This window comes from Anarhichas minor, unplaced genomic scaffold (assembly GCF_050575085.1).
Source record: "Anarhichas minor isolate MPS153535 unplaced genomic scaffold, ASM5057508v1 ptg000010l, whole genome shotgun sequence".
NCBI classification, from domain to species: domain Eukaryota; kingdom Metazoa; phylum Chordata; class Actinopteri; order Perciformes; family Anarhichadidae; genus Anarhichas; species Anarhichas minor.
The window spans coordinates 12,488,993-12,510,486 of record NW_027466456.1 but is presented as its reverse complement, the minus strand read 5'-3'; the positions used below and the strand labels follow the sequence as shown (position 1 = coordinate 12,510,486).

Here is a 21,494-nt window from a genome sequence, read left to right as displayed (position 1 = left end):
TAGATTTGGGGAACCAAGTCATTTGAAGACATCACAAGTCTGAGACAAGAAGTCAGGCACAGGAAGCCAGAAATATGCCCCCGTAATCCCAAAGTTGAATGTATGTATGGGTCTGTTTTATAAATCTGACAAAGGTAATGTAGAATAAGATGTATTGTGCACAGGTACACAAGCCTGTTTTCTATTTTCACAGTTCACACCTATAATTAGCATGTTTTTAGTCTACAGCCTCGTCTCAGTAGAGTTCAATTAAATGAAAACAGTCCTCATTGATGTAAATGGACGTAGACAAACATTAGACACACATTTCAGTATAAACCACCATAACTAAATTCTCCAAAAAGACCATGAAGTTGAATCAACATCTCTTAAAAACAGTTTTGACCAAAACTGATCATAATTATTTTAATGAAAGTGGGATTTATCCAACAAGTCCTCCAAATTTAGCCACACAATACAGCCTGATGAGAAATGATGCAAATGTCTATTTATTGGTATACACATTAAAAGACATTGGAAAGAAGTGTACTGTAAACTTGGAGATGCTTCTCTTTTACAATGAATGTCTGATAACTTGATATAGTTGACAGTTTGGGATTCTAAGCGTAGTGGAAGGTTTCCATGTTGTGTTTTATATTTGTACAAAAATAAAAAGGGAATGGACTATTATGGCCCAAAGGGAAGTTTAATAAGTCATGACCTTCATTGACTTAACGACAGGAAATGAAACTGATAAAACGGACAAATCTGTGTTTCAACTCCTCACGTCGTGTTCCCCTGGAGCTACTGTAGGTTACTAATGGCAATAAAGTCAAATTTGGACTCCAGAGTGGAATTATGTAATGAGATCCCTTTTGATGAGTGAATAGTGTGTGTGTGTGTGTGTGTGTGTGTGTGTGTGTGTGTGTGTGTGTGTGTGTGTGTGTGTGTGTGTGTGTGTGTGTGTGTGTGTGTGTGTGTGTGTGTGTGTGTGTGTGTGTGTGTGTGTGTGTGTGTGTGTGAGAACATGAGTAGGGCCATAGCCAGGATTTTAGAAGAACTGAGGTCAAGTCCCTCTTTTGCCAGAAAAAGTTGACACCAAAAATGATACATGTTATTTATTTGGTTACATTATTATATTGTTTGTAAATAAATAAATATTGATATATATATAGACACACACATACACACATTAAATTCAATTTATAAAATGAATTGTAAACTCTCACCAGGTTCCTCAGAGACCTTAATGGTTGACGCAGACCTTAATATATAAGCTATTTTAAACCACTTTGTACTGATCTCAGACCAGAAGCACGATACCAGTGCTGTCAATTTACCATTTTATGATTTATTGTCCCTCATATGAAGCGCTTATGAATATCCACCTTTTTTAATTTGGCGTTGAACGCCAAGACAACATGTTCGGGTCCCTGCTCTCGAGTTATTGTAATGATTTCTGTTTATTGTGTTAAACTTTGTTTTGCCACTGCATCTTGTGGGCTGAGCATTCTGTGTGCGTGAAATAAACAAATCAGCTCATCAATGTAATAAAAGTGCTTTATCATGTTTTTTTTCCTGGCTGGAGAGAAAGGCTCATTAGTCTTCGTGATGCCCGTGGCTACTCATCGATCCTTCCGCCATCACTGAGCACATGGTGCCAGGTGGTGTTGATGAGTCACATGAATCTCATTAATGTTTAGTTTTTCTTCTTCATATGTATTGGAGGCCTTCATTCTTACTTCTAATGCTACTTATTTTCTATTTGTCTTGTGATTAATTTGATTTATGAATCCAAAGTAAAGGTTTAAAGTGATTATGGTTTGGGCAGGAAAATTACTTTTGAATGCCAGAAATCTCTGCAAATGGTGAAGTAATAGTCGATTGATTTGTCATTGTTTTATTAGAATACTTTGTGGTGATCCACTTGTAGTAACGTCCTCTGGCAAAACTAGATTACAAAGAGTAATGAATGTCATTATGAAACCACCTCTCTTTTTTTCTTTGTTTCAGCTGCAACAAACAACAAGCATCCATGTCTTGGCTTGAGGTAAATAAGGTTCATGGCTTACCCTCTTACACACACACACACACACACACACACTGCCTTATGAAAAGTCCTACGTAACATTTGAACCTCAGCCTGACTCTGGCGCTGTGCGTCACATCGTGTCTCTCTGTCTAATGATGACTGGCTTTGGACTTTGATTACCTCACGGCCATAAAAGTTTTATCTTTACTTCAGGGCTTTCTTTGCCGTTAATAACGACTCATGGACAAACATACACATGCACACTCACAAGGCGTGTCTAATCATGACCTAGTCAGAGTCTCGTCAGTTGTTGTTTAAATGTTAGAGGCATTTTAAAATGGCTTTTAATTATTTTCTTTCACGGAATAAAGCTTAAAAGATTTTATTGGTAAATGCATTTTCAAGGGCATATTGGTGATGATGAATGTAATCTGAATCCTAAATAACTTTTACCATAGAAGTACCAAATATTATAGTAGTACGTTTGAATTCCTGTTAAATTACCAACAGGAGTTTCCATCAAAATCAATGGTCAATAATTATTCGCTAATTTAATTATTGAATGGAGGCTGTTATAAAGTTTGTGTTTCACGCGTTGGCTGTAAAATCCATGAGCTTAAATAAGAATATTAGTTGAGATGTTACTGAAGCAGGATAAAGCCTTTGGATGTTCTTTCACTGATGCTGAATGCCCTCCCTGTGAACCCCAAAACCTCCAGACGGGTTTGAAAAGAAATGTTTTCGTTAAATGATTGCCAAAATTGCACCATTCATCAAGCTGTAAAAAAAGACAATAACTTCAGATTTTCCACTTTCCAGTGGTCAATCATCACATCATGTGTGATGAACACTTCCGTATAGAAAAATCAAAACTTAAAATTGTGATATTTCATCAAAATCACTTTAGTCTACATGTCTCATGAAAAATGATTCCTAAAATAAACCGTTTACACTAACCAGATCTTGTAAAAACATTGAATTTGTTCTTCTCAGCGCAACTGGGAAGCTGTGATTGAATTCAACCTGCCTTTTATGATTTATAACATTATTACTGTGTAATACTGCATAAAATACATTTTTTTTTAGTTATCTCTACTTCTAGACATGCTTGTGCTGTTTCCATAGAGGTGCAGGACTTAAATATTGCAGTGAAAAACAAGGCCACAGAGATTACAATTGCTTGGGGTTCAGAGGCTAAGAAATGTTGAAGCATATTAACGTTGAAAAAGGGACACCAGCGAACACCACAAGTTAGAGGACAAAGTAAACGTTATGTAATGGACGTAACGTTAGGATATGTAAGTATCCTGCCTTTATCAGATTCCTGCTAGTAACCATTAAAAAATCTAAAGCTGAATCTGATCCATCCACACACAAGGGTTTTCAAAGAAATGATGTCTACTGTAACTTCTCAAGTCTTTGCTGTACACAACAAAGCACAAGTCGGTGATCTGAAGTCAGATCCATTTGCACCGTCCCCACAAAATACAGGAGCATGTTTTAAGAAAGTTGCCATTACAGTGAAAAAAAACCACCTGACAGCATTTCCTGTGGAAAAGAGAAAGCTGAACTAATTCCCTCTCTGTGGACATGGCCTCAGTGTCAGTGCCTTGTTGTCTGAGCTGCAGAGCAAATGCAACCACTCATGTCTTCAAGAAGATGTTTTCCTTTGTTAGAGAACTACTGTTCCAAGACCATTCTGAATCTGTGACTTATTATATCAAAGAAGCTCTGAAGTGCATCAAAAGTGTGATGAACATTGACCACAAAATATCAAAATCTTGATGATACAATCATATAATTAAGATTGGAAGGATAATAAAATGCTTGGCAGAAAGTAACCATTATGCTTTATTTTTATTTTTTTTGTTTCCGACTGGTGTTTTCTGGTTGGATGCAGCAACGTTACTCTGTCTCAGCCTTTTATATTTACTATCACAGACAAGGTTAGGAAACTGAACTGACACATGTAACCTTAAACCCCCACAGCTTTACCCATGGCTGCTCTAGAAGACACGTTTTTGAGAGCAGAACTTCCATCTTCCATGAAACATTCTGCTTCTGTCTGCCCGCAGAGTTAATCATGCACACACAGAGAGAGGTAGAGGGTTGATTGGAGACTGGCTCTATTTATGGAGCGACGCTAATCATACTCTTTGCACCCCGGGTGTCATTATACATACAGGTGAATGTTTTCGGTTCTGTACCAGAGGAACAGACTTCTTCTGGTTGTGTGCTGTTATATATGCTCACACATCACGCATCACTCGCTCATTGGGAAGGCATATCCAGCGACGCTCCTCTCCCCATTAGGATGAATTAATATTCAGTTTTCCAATTAAGAAAACAGCAGCGGCTTTGATTGGTTTTTAGGATGTCAATGAAAGGCTCTTTGATTATATCCTCACGGTGTTAACACTCAGAACCTGCAATATGCAATGTCTTTTTCTGTAAGCGTAGTATACCTGTGTTTTATGCATGGGAATATATGTGTGTATATGCTGTGCAAGGCCGATAGGAGCGCAGGTGATTGTGGGATCCCTCTGGCGTTAAACTTTGGATGCATTTTGGTTTCATGTTGGTCACAGCAGCAAGATGTCGGAGCTGCACCGTTAGCCCTCATCATACACAGTAATACCTACGGAGGACTTTAAACCTCCACGGTGCTATCTTTCCTTTTTTATGTTGATAAAGTCGTCTGCTTCTAGCAGAAAAACGACCGTGTAGGGAGCAGGCAGGCTTCAGCTACTGGCAAATCACAAGGATCTTTAATTAATTGCAGTTGAGGGCAATTGACACATTTACACAACAGGCTAATCAACTCATTTACAAAAAAATGATTAAAAGCCTGAGAGACAGAATCAGCAGAGAGCAAGATTTATCAGATCATAAATCCAAGATGAAAAATAAAAAACAAACTATCGTAATGGAGAGAAATTGTATTTATTGCTAGAGAAGCTACCACTGAACTAAAATGTTATTTTCTGCAGCAGAATGTAGACCTTCTACTGTTGGACTTGGATTACAAAGAGCATAATAGAAATAGTAGAAGAAAAACAACAAACCGTCCAAGCTCAGAAAGAAAATGTTACTTACAAGCGGAGGCTCTTGGTATGCTAGCTTCACATTTACAGTATATAAAAAATATATTTTGATATCTGCGCATACTGTGATGACAAAATGACAGCACTGTGTTTCCACATGATGATGCAACAGTGCATTGAACAGCGGTAATTACCTTGATCTCATGTTTCTTAATACCTTAAAGTTACTTAGTGCACATCTTGTTTTTTTGACTTCCAGCAGTGATGTGGAAGTGTACTCCAGGTTGTATCAGTACAACAGTGATATCACTGTTGTACTGATACAACCTGTGTGGTTTCAGGAGCAATAAAGCACACTTCTGACCATCGAGGTTTACATATTGCTGCGATAAGAACTTGTTATATACCTGCAACTCTTTGTGTAACCAGTTTGTGGCCTTATCTTCCTTTACTATTCTTTCCTTGCAATGGATAAGGCCTCCATAGCTATTTAAAACAGATCTGCCAATTGCAAAGCGCTGAAAATGTCCAAATCTAAAACTAGTAGTCAGTTGTTAAGCTTGGTGACTAAGTTGTGAAGCAGCGGACAGTATTTTCATTATAAACACAGAAAGTCCATCGCACACCAGGAATTATCAGATGTATTTAATATATTAGTTCAGTTGTGCATACAGTATATTAACAATAGCCATGCTAGCAGCATTGTGAGGCTACTTGCTAATGTCAGCATGCTAACATGCTCACAATGACAATGCTAACACGTTTATGCTAAGCAGGTTTCATTTCTACAATGGTCCCCATCTCAGTTTTAGTAGTTGCTTTCTTGTTGTATTGATGTTGTTGGCATGTGAAACATCTGAGCTGCGATGAGCCCCTAATGACTTGAACACTAATGCAGTTGAGGTTTGGGGTTTGAATCCAACTGTCTCCTGCCACACTGTCCTAAAAATACGACAAGCACTTTGGGAGAAAGTGTGAGTCATAGCGTTTAAACACTCTTGAATAATGGAGAAGTGTGGCAAGTCCCATCAGATCATTGTTTCTTTAGTGGCAGGACACCTGCTGGCCCTTGTGATCACACACCGGCGTTACTGCCTCCATCTCATTCTCACTTCCTGTGTGTGGCATGGCAGGAGATCAGCCAGGTGATAAGACAACCAGCTGTTTCCTCTCTGCTGCTGATTGGCTGGAGGAATTTATCGCTCAGATAAAAACAACATGTTGAAGCAAATAGAAAGGTGCCGCTTTAAGTCATATTGTGTTGTTGTTGGGTGAAAATGTCAAACCTGCAAAATGTCAAGGTGCTTGCGAGACAGCAGTGCGCTGCAATACAGAGAAAACTAATGTTGATCCGGTAGTGATGGTATCACTGACCTTGTTCTGACAAAAATATAAAGTTAGTGAGTCAGAAAAATAAAAACCAGAATGAAAGATCTTTCTGTATCACAACAAGTTTAGTAGAGAAGAGAGTGGTGGTGTTTAAAAAAACAAAGTGCCCGCAACCAGGTTACGGTCTGATACTCCAGAAAGCTGATTTTGTTTTAATGTCATGCAAACAAGAGACCTGGTTTCTGTAGATGATTAGAGAGACCTGATTTTTGACTTGTAATGTTGTAAAAAAAAAAAAAAAGACTTCAGACAGGGAGATTATAGCTGGCTTGATGAAAAAGAAGATGGTGAACATGCATCGAAACATCCCCGTATTCATATAACTCCATCTGAAGTCAGACTAAAACTGAAACTAACACAAAGCAGATAAACGCTTGAGATAAATACGTGAATTTCCACCGCTGAACATTTGACTGGTTAATTCAGCCACACGAAAAACTGTGTTCAGCTCTCTGACACCAGCACACAAAAAAAGGAAGTAATAATCCCAAAATAAGGTTGTGGTAGAGAGAAATTGCATTACTGCCTGGTTTGCATGTTTTACGATGGTTTGCATGACTTGAGTTCACTTAGTAACTGTGTTTCTTGACTGCATGTGAGCGCACTGCAGTGTAAGAAGTGAATTCTCTAAGTGCGAGTTGATTCTTTGGACACCAACACTATTTAAAGTTTATATTAGATTAAATAAAATGACTTTGAAGTATAGCAGCAGAAAGATAGTAAAGTAAGCAACACAGTCACCTAGTGTTGCTGAGAAGGACTTTTGAGCCTCTGTTCAACTTGCTGATGAGCTTGACAGTTCATTCTTGGCCACAGCTCAAGGTCCATTTTCATTCTGGAGCTTTTGCTCTTATCACATGGACGCACATGAAAGTGTGGCTGTTCAAACTGTCCATTATTGTGAGTGCTTTGTTGTCCACGTGGGCTTAAAAGATGAGCTTCGCTTTTGAAACAGCTCCTGACAAAACAATCCGAACTCAAGGACCACTAAAAAAACCTTGCCAGACTGAGGTCACATATGTTAGACAATTTATATGTCAAAGTCAAGAATTTGACATTTACACCCACTTCACGCAGAAATTGGCTAGCTGTGTGGCCGTGGGAAAGTAAGCAGGGTTTGTTCTTCTCTTTCTTGTTCTGATTTTTTACATTCTTTACACAACTTTTTCAATCACTTTTCATGTGAACAACTAAGCGCAACACTATGAATGTTTTCCAGGAGAAACTGTTTACTGTGTGCCGTTATTCCCATATCTAAACACTATTTTACGGATGTAAACCCTTTTGATTGCCAACAATATCAGAGAACAGGTAGCACGAACTACTTATTTTCAAGCACACAACCTTTAGATGCATCAGCTGTTTGTGTAGCTTTATATACATTACACAGGCTAAAATCCTTAGTTTATACTGACTAGAACAAAATAACCAAAGAGACAACCATGTCTTTCAAAATCTTTCTATCCACAGGACCAAGTTGTATTGATATCCAATAGCAACAGAAACAAAGACTGTCTGAGATGACAGGTGTGTATTGGAGCTTGAGGTGGAGGGCAGGCCTGTCACATGTTTGTTTTTTTGGTGCCTGACGGCACCGAGCAGGGAAATTAGACTAGTGGTTGCAGCTCCTTGATGGCAGATCAATATTTATCACCTCTCTCTGAACACCTCTCACCAGGTAACAGCCCTGGGCACTCTACTGAAGCACTACTGACATAAAAACAAAGGCTTTGAGCTGCTGGGGCCAAAATGAACATGGATCTTTGGGGCCACCTTAATCTTATTTGACACTTTTTAATGAGAAGTCATCTTGGTGATGTACTGTTTACACACACACACACATACATACATACATACATACATACATATATACATACACACACGCATACACTCACACTGGATTTGCCATAGTGATGTTTGTCAACCGGACAAAGTTGCTGTCTCTCCAGTTGCCGTCTTTCACCACTGCAATCTGCAGTTAGGGTGCATCAAAGGACATTAAATCGATTTGCAGGGGAACATGCAAAAACAGCCAATTTAATGACATGGGAAGGAGACAAACAAACCACTTGCTTAGTGTCAGATGTGAAAAGTGTTTGTGCTACGCCGGCAATACCCACAGGGCCGATTGGGCCGATGCCACACGTCTGTGGACAAATACATGCAAGTTCATTATTGAGTTATTTGTTAAAACTGTTTAAAAGTGAGACAGCTAAATTATTCCAGCATTTAGTTTGTTATGGCAGGACTCTTCTCATTCTCATTTGAACTAGAAGTCGTAGATAATATATTTGTTCATCAACAGCGATGCTTTGCAAACATATGGTAATTGTAACTAATTAGATGATATTTCATAATTTCAGTGGGACATTAAAGTCTCTACTCTAATGTTTTATAAATGAATACTGAGTCATTTGTTTACTTGAAGTGCGCAGCATACTTGGTGGGTACATTGTGCGTCTATATTGCATCAAACACATCGATAATGATACACTGTGCAGTATGTAAAATATAACTGGGGGGGGGGGGAGGTGCATGGTGCCAAGGCAGTGTGGTATGATGTCGTGAAAATATGCAGTGTATATTCATATTACTAAATTGGAAAGGCAAATGTGTATATTCCATTTAGTATGTAGCTTTATCATTAGTTTGTATCATTGTGATAGCTTATGTGAATAAACCTCTCAATAAATGATCAAAGAAATCCCTCTTTGGACCTTTTAGAGCAAAAAAAACCAACAAAAGCAAAAGAGGACTAAAGAGGCCCCGTGACTCACCACTGCTATTATTCCATGGATATTTTTTTTGCTGCTTTTGACTGATTCAAGCGGTCTTTTCCTTACATGACATGATGTAGATCTTTACAATAACAGACTCAATATCCACTGACAGCTGGTCTCAGGCGTGCTTGCAGGTGTGCAATTAGCTTCCAGAATGAGATTGTTGGCACTGCTCAATAAGTGGTGAACAGGGTGGTGTTTCCCAAAGCTCACAGTGGCATTATCTGCTGCATCAACTGAGAATGTGCCTAATGTCCAGTTCCTGCTTTTTCAGACAGTTCATCAGAGCTTGATGTATGCCATTTACAGTTGCATCATTGTCTTCATAAAAGTCAAGTAACTTGCACTGCATTACACAAAACACTTTTCTATTTCCCTTGTTTGAGGCATCGGTGGCAACTGAGAAATACACAGGCTCACACACGGCCTTTAGTCCTAAAAAACTCACAGTAATCATCTCAGCTCAGCTCTACTATTTAGTGTGTCATTGATATAAATCAGGTTGGCAAAGTATTAGAAACACCTCTCAGTATATTGCATTGCAATTAAACAGAACTACAAACTGACTGCAGCCTCCAAAATGATCATTATGTTGAATAAACACCTCTCTAAAAAGATTCCAATAAAAACATTATAACCAGGCAGGATTTATTGCATTTTTGTGTTTTAGTTAGGAAACTGTCAAAGTAGTTTATATTCTTATATTATTGAAGCTATATCATTTCTACTATATTCATACTGTGCAGGATGTTATGAAATAAAAATGTCTCGCTGTCTTTTGCGTCGATGTCACTGATGTTTTTTACACTCGTGTTCTCTCTTCCTTCCTCTCGCGGTGCAGGGTCGTCGGGAGTCTCTGCCTGCAGCCCACCAGGCGGTGCGGCGGCGTTTCTCTGGGACGCTGCAACTGCCTCCTCTGTGGAGGAGACACTCCTGCCAGGAGCACCCGTATGACCACCGGCGGCCGTCTGCAACACTCGGTCTGCCTCTGGACCGGCTGGAAGTGCTGTACAGACGAGCACTGGTCAGAGATGGGCAAAGGTCGGTGACACACACACACATACACTCTTCTTTCTTTCTATTAAAAAGAATGAAAGCTGCTCCTCCGGCTTTGCATTGCTGTGTTTTTATGGGTTTTCTTTCATTGTGCAGGTTGGAGGGCTGTACATACCGCACATATGGAAGTGCTCTTGCTGTTGGTTCTTGTGTTTTTATAATATTGGTGATTGGTGATTGAGTGATTGAGAGATTTTAAAATGCTGCCTGTTGATGTTCACGGAGTATTTTTTATGAAAAAGATGGGCGCTTGGTTGTTTTGGTTCTTCATCTCAGGAGTTGTTGTTCTGGTGTGTTCTATTTTGATTTGGAACATCTGTTGGCCTGCGTCGCCATGGCAAATGATAGGCATCCAGCTCAACAATGACCAGGACAGGACATTTGCTTGATGGAAAATAAGCACAAAATGGGTCAAAAGCCATGAAAATCCAGTAATTACTCTTTTTTTCTGACTATGGAGGCCCTCTTTCTTTCATACTTTCTTTCTTTGTCCTTTCTCTCTTTCTCTCTCTAAGGTAAGCGGGCAGAGTTACCTCTGCTCATTAGCTCTGTTTCCCTTTTTTGTATCTCAGTGTTTGGTTTCAGTTGTGTATATATATATATATATATGTGTGTGTGTGTGTGTGTGTGCGTGTCTTTCCCTATCTCTGCATTAGTCTTTTCTTTTATTTGAAAGTTTACAATCTTTATGCTTAAACATTTAGAAACACCATGTATCTGTGTGCTCTCATTAATGATCGAGGGGTGAACATCATATATTTTTTTGTTAGAGTGAAAACCCATTTTGACTAAACAGCTCATTTGCTATATAGCCCATATTTGTCCTTCGGGCTAATGAACACAAAGCTTGGTTGCTTTCCTGTCATGCCAATAAATATGAATATTTCTTAAGTCATGGCATGAAGCCAGAGCTTCCAGCAAGTATTGGAAGTACTGTAGGCTATCCATCACATAAAAAATACTTTAGCCAATTAAACAAGCAGTACTGGACAATAAACTAAATCTAATGATGACCAAATGTTAACAAAATCTTAAATCAAAAATGCCCTAAATCAATAAATACTACAATAACTACAATTTGCATCTCATAGTTCCTTCCCAATAAAGTCTACGGAAGTTAACATGGCGAGGTGATATTCAAACTCGTCATTGAAGTGCTTTGTTTGAATTGCTATGTTTTGTTATACTTGATGGAAATTCTTGAGCACATTTAGATATAAAAAATATGTGTTTAGCTGTTGTTTAATTGTTTTTTAAATTGAATCCAACCATTTGGCAGTAAATCAGCAGCCCACCAGTGGGTTGAGAAAAGCTGTCATATCTGAAATCTATTTTTATTAGGTTTAGAAAGCAACAAACACAACTACAGTTTTTTGATAATAAAATTAAATCTGGACACTAGTATTGATTGTCAAACAGTTTGTTTTTAGTTGATTTACTCTGGACTGTATTGATCCTAAGTGGATTATTGTGGTGAAGAAATGTATATTGAATTGACTCTCCCAGAGCAGAAACCAAAGAGAAGCAGCAAATAGTTAGGAAACTAGAACTCTGTATTATTCATAACTTCAAAGATAAGTCAATTACCAAAATGTTTGTCCTTCAATTTTATATCAGTAGACTGATTGATCAGTGTTTCACCACAAAGTGTTGCTCTACCAGAAGAAGTACAATACAAACGGGTTGCTGAGGAAATACTGTATATACATGTTTGTGTGAGAAAGATGGCGAGCAATACATCGGACTATGAAAGGAAAGATTGAAGGAGAGAGAGAGAGAGAGAGAGAGAAAAGAGGGGGGGGGGGGGGGGGGGGGGGGAGAGAGTCGGTATTGACTGAGAGGCTGAGAGTCGTTTCAGCACTCCGGCTCGTGGACAGCAGCGCAACACCATGCCGCGCGCAGCTCTCTGTCCTTTAACGGTGTGAAGCGCAGGGTTCCCCCCCTCAAACTCGCAGACAGCCCGTTTCTCTCCGCCTTTCACCATTCTCCGAACTCCATTCAAAGACTCGTTTAAAAAAAAAAAGGAAAACAAACTAAAGTAGAAAAATGGAGTGTGATGTTACCACGCTGAGCAGAGAGGGAGCAGGGCTCGCCAAGCCGCCCAAACATCTGTGGCGGCAACCCAGGACTCACATACGGATCAAACAGCGCTTCAACTCGGACACCGAGCGCTACCTGTGTCGCAACCGGACCCTGGAGAAGCTGCGACCCGGGCTGAGGAAACCCCGCATGTCCTGGCCCTCCCCTCAGAAACGGTAACCAATTCCCCCTAAGAGTCTGCTCGTCACATTTTAAATCGGCTTAATTGTTCGCTTTAAGTCCGCTTTCTGGAGATACATATATAACTTTATGCCTAACATAGATATATGGAGAAAAAGTCCCAAAACTTCTGACGGACTAACGTTAACGGATCAACTGCGCAATGATTGATGACTGACATTTGTAACTCCGTAACGTTTCAATTTGCTGAATTAACGTTATCTAACGTTAGTGAAGCTCACTGCTCCCATTTTAATTTTTATATCGTGACATATTGAGTCTGAAAGAAGGCTGCATTAATTTGATAATTTAGATTAAAACATAACGTCAAACCAAGGTTATGTCACAGTGTCTTAATAAGAATGACAAATATATAGCTGTTACTTAAGTCTGCTTGATAACCCACAGAAGCAAATAAGCTGTTTTTTTTAATTTATGGTTTCGAAAGTTATTCAGGATTTGTACTTAATTTGAACTAATCCCCACATAGAAAACTGTATAAATTACCACCAAACATTTCCAATCTACTTTACCTCCATATACCCTGCTGAGATGACACATGTGTCTATAGTGCTGTGATTAATGTTATTGGTATTCATAGTCACAAGATGGAGCCATGGGTCATCAGTCTCTGCTGGCTGTTGCGATGCAGAAAGCCTCTGCCTCCTCTGTGTAGCTCTCCACCAACACGTTGTATTAACCCTGCTGACATAAACGGATGATGAATGTCAGGGGGGTTGGTGAAGCTCTGATTGTTAAAATAGCTGCTAGGCTGTAACGCAGTCATGAAATAATCAGGTTTCTGAGCGCTTCACAAAAGTAATTTCTAGAAGATATTAAATCAATAAATAGATTTCTTTTCTGCCCTGTTTTTTCTGTGTTGACTCTGGAAACACAACAAATTAGATCATTAGAGTTTCTCTCTTTCAGTATACATACTATAAATTGATATAAATCTTTGATGGTCAGGAATCTTTTTTTCTCAACCAGTGTCTTATCATGTCAACCTTCATGTTGTTGTTAATATTTTCCTTAAATGTTAAAGTAGCTTCCAAGTCAAAGAACAAACCTGTTGACATCATCATAGGCTATATTCTGTATCTGTCTGCGCTTCTGCATATCACGTTATGTTGAATGTCTTAATGAAATCAATATTATTTTATAACTTAACTAATCCAGTAATTTATAGATGCATTTTTTTAAATCTTTTTTTTTCTCTTCTATGGATTAACCAATTTGGTGTCTGATGAAACTTTAGGATGTTTACAAAAATTTGTAACGGAGATCAATGTTTATGCATATTGCACGTCTGCACAGTAGAGTTTCCATGGATGGATCTGTAAAAGTATCTGTGATATTGAAGAAACACTGATTTCCAGTGACGTCTTGGAGCCTGTCCACTCAGTCAGTTTGCTCACGCTCCAATTAGCCCTTTCAGCGGACATTGTGGTGGCTGTTGAGGAATGAATTGCCCCCAATAACCTGTGTCTTTGGGGACGAAATTATGAAAGCACCTGTTATTGCAAAGTTCAGAAAGCATGCAATAAAAGAATATTAGTTCTCTTGATTAAGTGAATTAATCAGATCAAAAAATAAAGAAGGCCGTACCAAGGTTGTTAAGTCATGGCTCTGTCAGGTGTTTTTAGATTAAAAATAACACATCGTGACTGAGTGAGTCTCTCCTGCAGAGGGACTCCATGCACTTTAAGGGATGATGGAGATGTGAGTGATGGTACCGCTAACGTTAAACTGCTCTGTAAACTTCATCAGTTGGACTGTCGGAGGGCTCAGACTCGCTTCATTCAACCACTAGAAAGGAAGAGATTGATTGCTGGTGTTTGTGCCTCGCGTTGCTTTTGTATTATTTTACAGTTATTAATTTGACAAAACGGCCTTGCTTTTGGATTGAGGATTTCGAAAAAGAGAAAGAAATAGAGAAAACGAGAAAGCGATACAATGAATACTTTATTACAGTGACATAAGTCTTGGAGCTTTATTGTAGTTTTAAATTGGATTATTTCCAAGAGTTTAAGGAAACACAGCCTAGCCTCATATTGCATCATCATTTGTATGTGTTCAACAGTACAGTGTGATAGTGGCAAACACTCACCCTCCATATTTGGACAGTGTCTGTTGTTCCTACAAGATAGAAAGAGAACCGCTTGAATTCAAAAGAAAATTAATCAAGATTGGCTGAGTTGAGCAGGCATGATAACCATCGATTGTTCAGACCAGCGTCCAGACACACTTTACTGTTAACAAGCAATGCGGCGGCTCGTCTTACCTTAGAAGCCTTTCACACATTTTCATTTTAAGCTTTCTTGTACCGATTGTGAAATTAAGAGGGTTTTTTTTTTGTCTTGACACGGGTCAATATTCTACAACATGGTGTACATTGGTATAAGCATTCACATTTGTTTTGTACAGGCGGCAATCTCCGGTTCTAAAAAGTGAAGCCAATGCGGAAGAATTCCGATTGTATGGAAGTCTATGAGAAAATGATCCTCTTTCTCACTTGATTCATTACCTCACTAAACATTATAAACACAAGTTTATGGTCTCAATTGCTAGTTTTAAGTTTTCTTCAATACAGCATGATGTCCATTTTGTAAGTTTTGGTCCCATCTGGAGGAAATAGTTATACCTTGTGCCGTATATGCATCCCTATGCCACTCCTCCGCAGTCCACATGGCCTCTTTTATTCACTGGTTGCAAAAAAACAAAGATGGCGACGGCCAAAATGCAGAACTCAAGGCTTCAAAACTGCAGTCCACAAACCAATGGGTGACGTCACGACTACTACGTCCACTTCTTATATACAGTCTATGATCTTGTACAGCATTTGGTTTGTGTATGGTACTTATTTATTCTATCTACCCAATGGAACTCATATAATAGATTTAGGGAGTTCAGTTTTCAAGCAGCAGCTAGTTCTTTTGACACTATGTTAAGAAATAATTGCAGTGTCACTGCAGGGTTAAACAACCTGTCTTTGTATAACTCAGCAGATTTTCATAATTTTGACTTCCATTTCTGTATGTTACATGTGCACCTGGGGAACACTGACAGGTTCATAAATGTCACAGATTGAGCCGGCAAAACTGACGGGGCAGATGCACACTACAAAGGGAATTGCCTCTCAGGCATTGGTGTAGGCTGAGGCTCCTCTCCTGGCTGAATCACAATGAATTATCAGATAGCGATTCATTGTCTTGCTCAAGTATACAACACGCTACTGGTGATGGAGGCATGTCGGCTCTTAAAGGGAATGAACTGGTGGTCTTTCAGCTACATGATGTGCTCCCGTTGTTACGTCTGCAGTGTGGTCATGTAATCCAAGTGGCTGCTCTCCCAGGCCGCGAGTAGTGAGAAAGTGTCATCTGGACCAATGGTCAACTTGAAACAGGAACGGCCTGCTTTGAAAGCCCTTCTTACGCCTGGATGGTGAAAGAAATACACCAGTCGCTATGGAGCCCATCTGTTTTCCAGGGATAATCACATAAAGGCTTCCCCACTAGGTTATCAGAGTGGGGGGGAGGGAAGGCAGCTATCGAGACAGAAGAACTGAATGTTATCTAACCAATTTCATAATAACAAAACACACAAAAGCATGTCGTATTAGCAGTTCACTGAGGGAGGATTAATGAAAGGTAATGCAGTAGTGTTTAATGCATTTAGCTGCATGAGTTGCCCTGTAGATGTCAGTTGTAGTGTGGATGTTGCTTTTATCGAGTTGTAATACTTAATAGAGACCATTTAACGCCACTGGGACCACTGTGATGAGATTGTCCAGTGAAATTAAAGGCTGCTGATGGATTCTGCCAATTTAGTTCCCATGTGTGTGTATAACCCTCAGACAACTGCCATTGTGATGGCTCAGTCTTCTGTTATTTATTTTTCCGTGGAAGGAGAATGGTTTCATGAAAAAGAAAGTATATCACTTGACTATTTTAGTTTTTTGAAAATGATTGTGGTCTAGTAGTTATGAACATGTTTGTTTTCCACTTGAATCACAATTTCAAGTCCGGGTGAAGCAAAAATAGATATATGAGTTTATGACAACACAGATAAAAATATATTTTTGTTAAATGATGTGCTAGTGTGACCAACCGAGAAAGTTTGTAAAGTTATTCTGGAGCCCTTTCTCATCATATGGACCTTTATCAATTCTAAGTGCAGATTTAAGCCAATATTTTTGGCAAAACGCTTTATGCAGTGCTGCCCAAGTTAGAAGCCACTGATCAAGCTGGTTTTGTTTGAAACCGCCAGTCTGATTCAAATAAATGAAGATTGTTGGGCGTCATGCAGTATGTAGGGTATAACAAGAACAGTGCGGTAGTAATCACATTGGATGCAGAAAAGCATATGACAGAGGAGATGGAAGTACTTATTCAGAACACTAAATACATTTTACTCTGGTGATATTTGTATTGATTGTTTTTCACATGGTGCCGTTTCTGTTAATGGCACAGAGGAGGTCTGTCCCCTGTCTGCTTTACTTTTAGCTCTGGTTATAGAACAACACGCATTCAAACAAACATAACATGTCAATATACGCAGATGACTTGCTTTTGTTTATGAATGATCCATCCAGATCTATACCAGCTGTGATCAAGATTATTGATGTATTTTGTGTGTTTTGATGTGTTCCTAGCTTTACCACAAAGAGCCGCAGGATGCATGTTTCTGAATATTTGTCTTTTATTTGTCTGACCTAATTGTATGTATTGTCCCTGGACCTCACAACTGAGGTTTGTCACAGAATGGGTTAAAGAAAAGTCAGTTCTCTTTTTAGACCTTCCTTTTGTATGTTCGTGAAGTTGCAAGCTAAAATGAAGTGCCGGTCACATTTACACACACGTTCTGTAAGTTATAAATAACTTACTCGGAATGCTGCTTCATTAACCTCCCACTTAAACCTGTATAATGTTTCCAGTAAACTTACCCGAACACAAATCCGAAAGCGCCCAACCCGCGATTCGACATGTGTATCACTCCTACGCAGCCACCACTGAGATCTAATTCTACAAATAGTATAATAGCCCAATAATAATATGTGGCCTAATTTTATCTGCAACTGTGCATAAATACCATGTTTAAACACACATGGAAAAAAAAGAAGGCGAGCAGCATTCAAATGTTACTTTAGAATTTGAATGTCAACATTATGAACAAAGTTTCAGACTATTTTTATATGTCTAATCAAATCCCTGGTTTAATAATCAGTACAGAGGGATTTTTTGATCTAAAAATATGAAGATTGTATTGGAGCTATGATTATGCAGTTTTCCCGTCCTGTCTACATTGCTAGATTATATGTTTAGTTTCCTTTAGTCTCTTAGAACAGCCAGTGTTATCACAGTTATCGCACTTCACCCTGCCCTAACGATGCTTTTATTGAGTATCCAAGCAGTCGGGTACATACAGTACGAGAGGTCTAAAACAGAGGCGTGATTGTAAAAGATGAAGATGACGGAGTGTCCACTGGCCTGGACATTGATTTGTTATCATTATGTTTTTTAAAAAGAAAGTTGACAAAGCAGCCTGTACCCGTCCTCCACGCTGTCAGCCAAAGACAATCAGAGTGGTCTATGGAGACGCTGTGCAGACCGCTTTCAAACAAGTGACAGGTTGAAAACAAGCTGAAAAAACTGTTCACCATTTCTTCTTTTTGGAAAGGGGTCATATTGTAGTCGCAAGTAGCTGTTATAATATTCAAGCTAAGTCAGAATATAGAGGTTTAAGCGAAACTATAAACAGAATATATATATATATATATACACACAATATATTTATATGAGATATAGCTTCTTATCCGATTAATAATTGATAAAGTAATAATCAAGAGAATAATTATCAAAGTAGTCGTAGTCGTAAAAACATGTATTCAGTTTGTCTCTGCTCAGCTGGCTTTGGCCGAGGTGGTGACTTAACTATTATCCAAGGGCCCATTTTGAATTAGTAGATTGCATAAAGAACAGATCACTGGCTGCACAGAAGCACTGGGCAGATGGATAACCGTCCTCGAGAAAACTGGTATCAATCTTCTCATTTAACTTTTGAAAAGAATACCAATCAGCGTCTTTTTTGAATGTTGAACTATTTCTTTAAAAAAAAGCCTTATAAGTTTCCTCTATTCACATTTCAATGAGAACCCTGGATCACTGCTTTCAGTTGTTGCCATTGGTCAAGTAGTGAAGTAAACACCAATGTTTTCGTTTGATGATCAGACATGTTGTTTGGACCCTCTCAACATGAGTTCACAGTTTGTAATGTGACAAATGATGAGTGTGCAGCCATTTCCTTCTCAATTTTTTTTTACAAATACTGCATCTTTCACTGAGCCGTCTATGATTTATTTATTTAGAAGAACTTTCAGCCTGACAAACATAATAAACGTGTTTGAAACTAGACACATAGCTGTGAAGTAAAGGCACATTCATTTAATAAATGCCTGTTGCCTTCTTGCTCTCTGTGCATTTGCCTCTGGCTGGTAGTCAGACTTGTGCAGAAGTGACAGTGTTTACTCATTTCCCAGGCAGACCAGATGCCCGTGGCAGAAACGGGTCAGGCGTTTCTTGGAAACTGCTGTTGTTGCCTGCTTGATAAACTTGTTTGTTGATTTTACTCAGGATGAGATGTTTAATGGGCTCTAAAGCCATTATACTTTAATGTAATACATTTGTCACTGACACTCATCGACCTAAACATGGGTGTAGCTTTGATATAAACCATCAAAAAATGTTAACATTGAAAACTAAATGACCTTAAAGCTATACATTGTAAATGTCATTAGAAACATCCATCCATCCATTATCCGTAAACGCTTATCCCATTCTGAGGCTGGAGTCGATCCCAGCTGAAATTGGGCACCCTGAACAGGTCACCAGACTATATCGCAGGGCCTACACGTAGAGACATACAACCATATACACTCACATTCACACTTACGGGCAATTTACAGTCGTTAATTAGTCACCGCATGTCTTTGGACTGTGGGAGGAAGCCGGAGAACCTGGAGAAAACCCACGCTCAGTAGAAACATGACTCTTATATTATTAACCCACAAATGCTGTGTGCAGACTCTCCCTGTTAATGATTACTTTTGAAGCAAAGAGAGGCAACTGTATTTAATGTTGTATGGAAAATCTGATAAAATACATACTAAGGGCCCGGTCAAGCAGCAGAGTACTTGAACAGTTTGCAAAAAGTGAGTCACCTGTACTCAGCCTAAAAGTTATTTTGCTGTGAAGTAAATTTACAGATCAGTACCTTTTATTTTTCTCACTACTTTTACTAATAACCAGATAAGAAGGATATTGTTAACAAATGGGTTGCGTTAGCTAATGTTTAGCAAAGTTAGCATTATCTTTTGTCGACCTACAGGTCGGGCGGGTTTGAATTCATATTTGGGTAAGCTCACTGGAACATATTACAGGTTCTGGCAGGCGGGAGACAAAGTTATTAATAACTTTGTCACCCGCTTTCTTTTTTTTTTTTGTCACCCTTAAAGCCTTTTAACTCGAGGCTTTAAGGGTCCTGCTTAAACGCGAGGCACATAGAGCGGAAAAATACGAGTCGCTCAGCAACGCAAAAGCTGCAACCAAAAAAATAAAACGTACTCATTGAAAACAATAACAAAAAGCCGCCCCAGGCTGCTACAAAGAGCTCTGTCTGATCTGGGTCATAGGATTCAGTTTTAGATGTTCCAGACTGTATGCCAATGGATAACATAACAAATTGTTATTTTGTTTTCGATTGCCTGTCCTGGGACTTAAGCATGGAGATTCATTCTTGACCTTAAACAAAATCTTGACTCCAAGGTCAACTTAATATCCTTCTTTTTTTGTAACTTAAAGCACACAATTAAAATTCACCCCATCTCCAACTGACTTTGATGGGACAGTTTGCGTAATACAGGGATCAGACTGCACAATATCAGACCGACAAGGTCTTCACCTCACTGACATGGGCTGCTGGGAATGAAAATGAGTGTCAGGAAACAGGACATTTTATTCCTTGTAGTGTTTCATATTGGAAGACAACATACGGAAACGTCTAAAGTAAACTAGGAAAATGGGTACTTCCAGGCCCACAGCGGAATTTGTCCTAGACAGCCTGTGACAATTAATTCTGAATGCCTTTAATGCCAAATAAACAGGAAATGAATGAAAAAGAAAAAGAATGAGACACTATCTGTAATGTCACTAATGTCTTATCTTATTAATGTGTTATCTCTCCAGTGGCATCCCACTTACAAGAGAGAAAGTGAATTCTATCCAAATGGCACAAGCAGGCGGTTCAATCTTCGTCACTGTGATGACTGCATGCCTGTCATTTCATAACAAAAGAAAACATATGTTGGGTTTTAGAAATATTCCTGTTATTTCCTTTACACTGGAGCTGGTCCTTGGTGCTGTACTGTGGCATTCGCTGCTTCTAAATCAAAAGGATGGGTCTAAGGATTATAGGGGATTGATAAGTATATTTTGGCTAATCAAACCTAAACTGTAGTTTGCAGAACTGGAAAGGACTTTCTCTTGTGTAATGGACACAGGATGATTTGGGGAAGGGGAAGCCTCTAATCTTAACCGAGTTCATTGTTATTATTTGGAAAAAGACAATGGCTATTTCCCCGCCTTTATCTGCAGGGTTGTGGGTTGTGGTGTGACGTGCCATGTATTTCTGAGTGGCAAACAATCACAACAGCAAATAGGGTTTCTGATCCATCTGGCAGCAACACAGCAATAGCTTGGTGATGGAGCACTACAAGAGATGAGTAAAGCACTTCTTGTCCATGTATATTCAATGTCCACTGATTCAGTCAGGGTACAACAGATCAGAAAAAATAACTCAGTTGCTCTCGATAAACCTTGATGAATTACCAAACAATGCTCAGTGAATATAATAGATTGGTATCTCTGTCCTTGCAGCGACCTTACTCTTGTCAGAGGC

At 39.0% G+C, this 21,494-nt stretch overlaps 1 protein-coding gene across 1 annotated transcript in view; it reads left to right on the top strand.

The window, feature by feature from the left end:
* The window catches only part of pde4cb (phosphodiesterase 4C, cAMP-specific b), an 88,401-nt gene that overhangs the window by 6,105 nt on the left and 60,802 nt on the right, over positions 1 to 21,494 (top strand). The window contains exons 2-3 of the mRNA XM_076088208.1: positions 1,993 to 2,029; positions 10,066 to 10,265. Of these exons, the coding sequence (XP_075944323.1) occupies positions 2,015 to 2,029; positions 10,066 to 10,265 (215 nt within the window). The 5' untranslated portion in view covers positions 1,993 to 2,014. The remainder of the gene's footprint in view (positions 1 to 1,992; positions 2,030 to 10,065; positions 10,266 to 21,494) is intronic.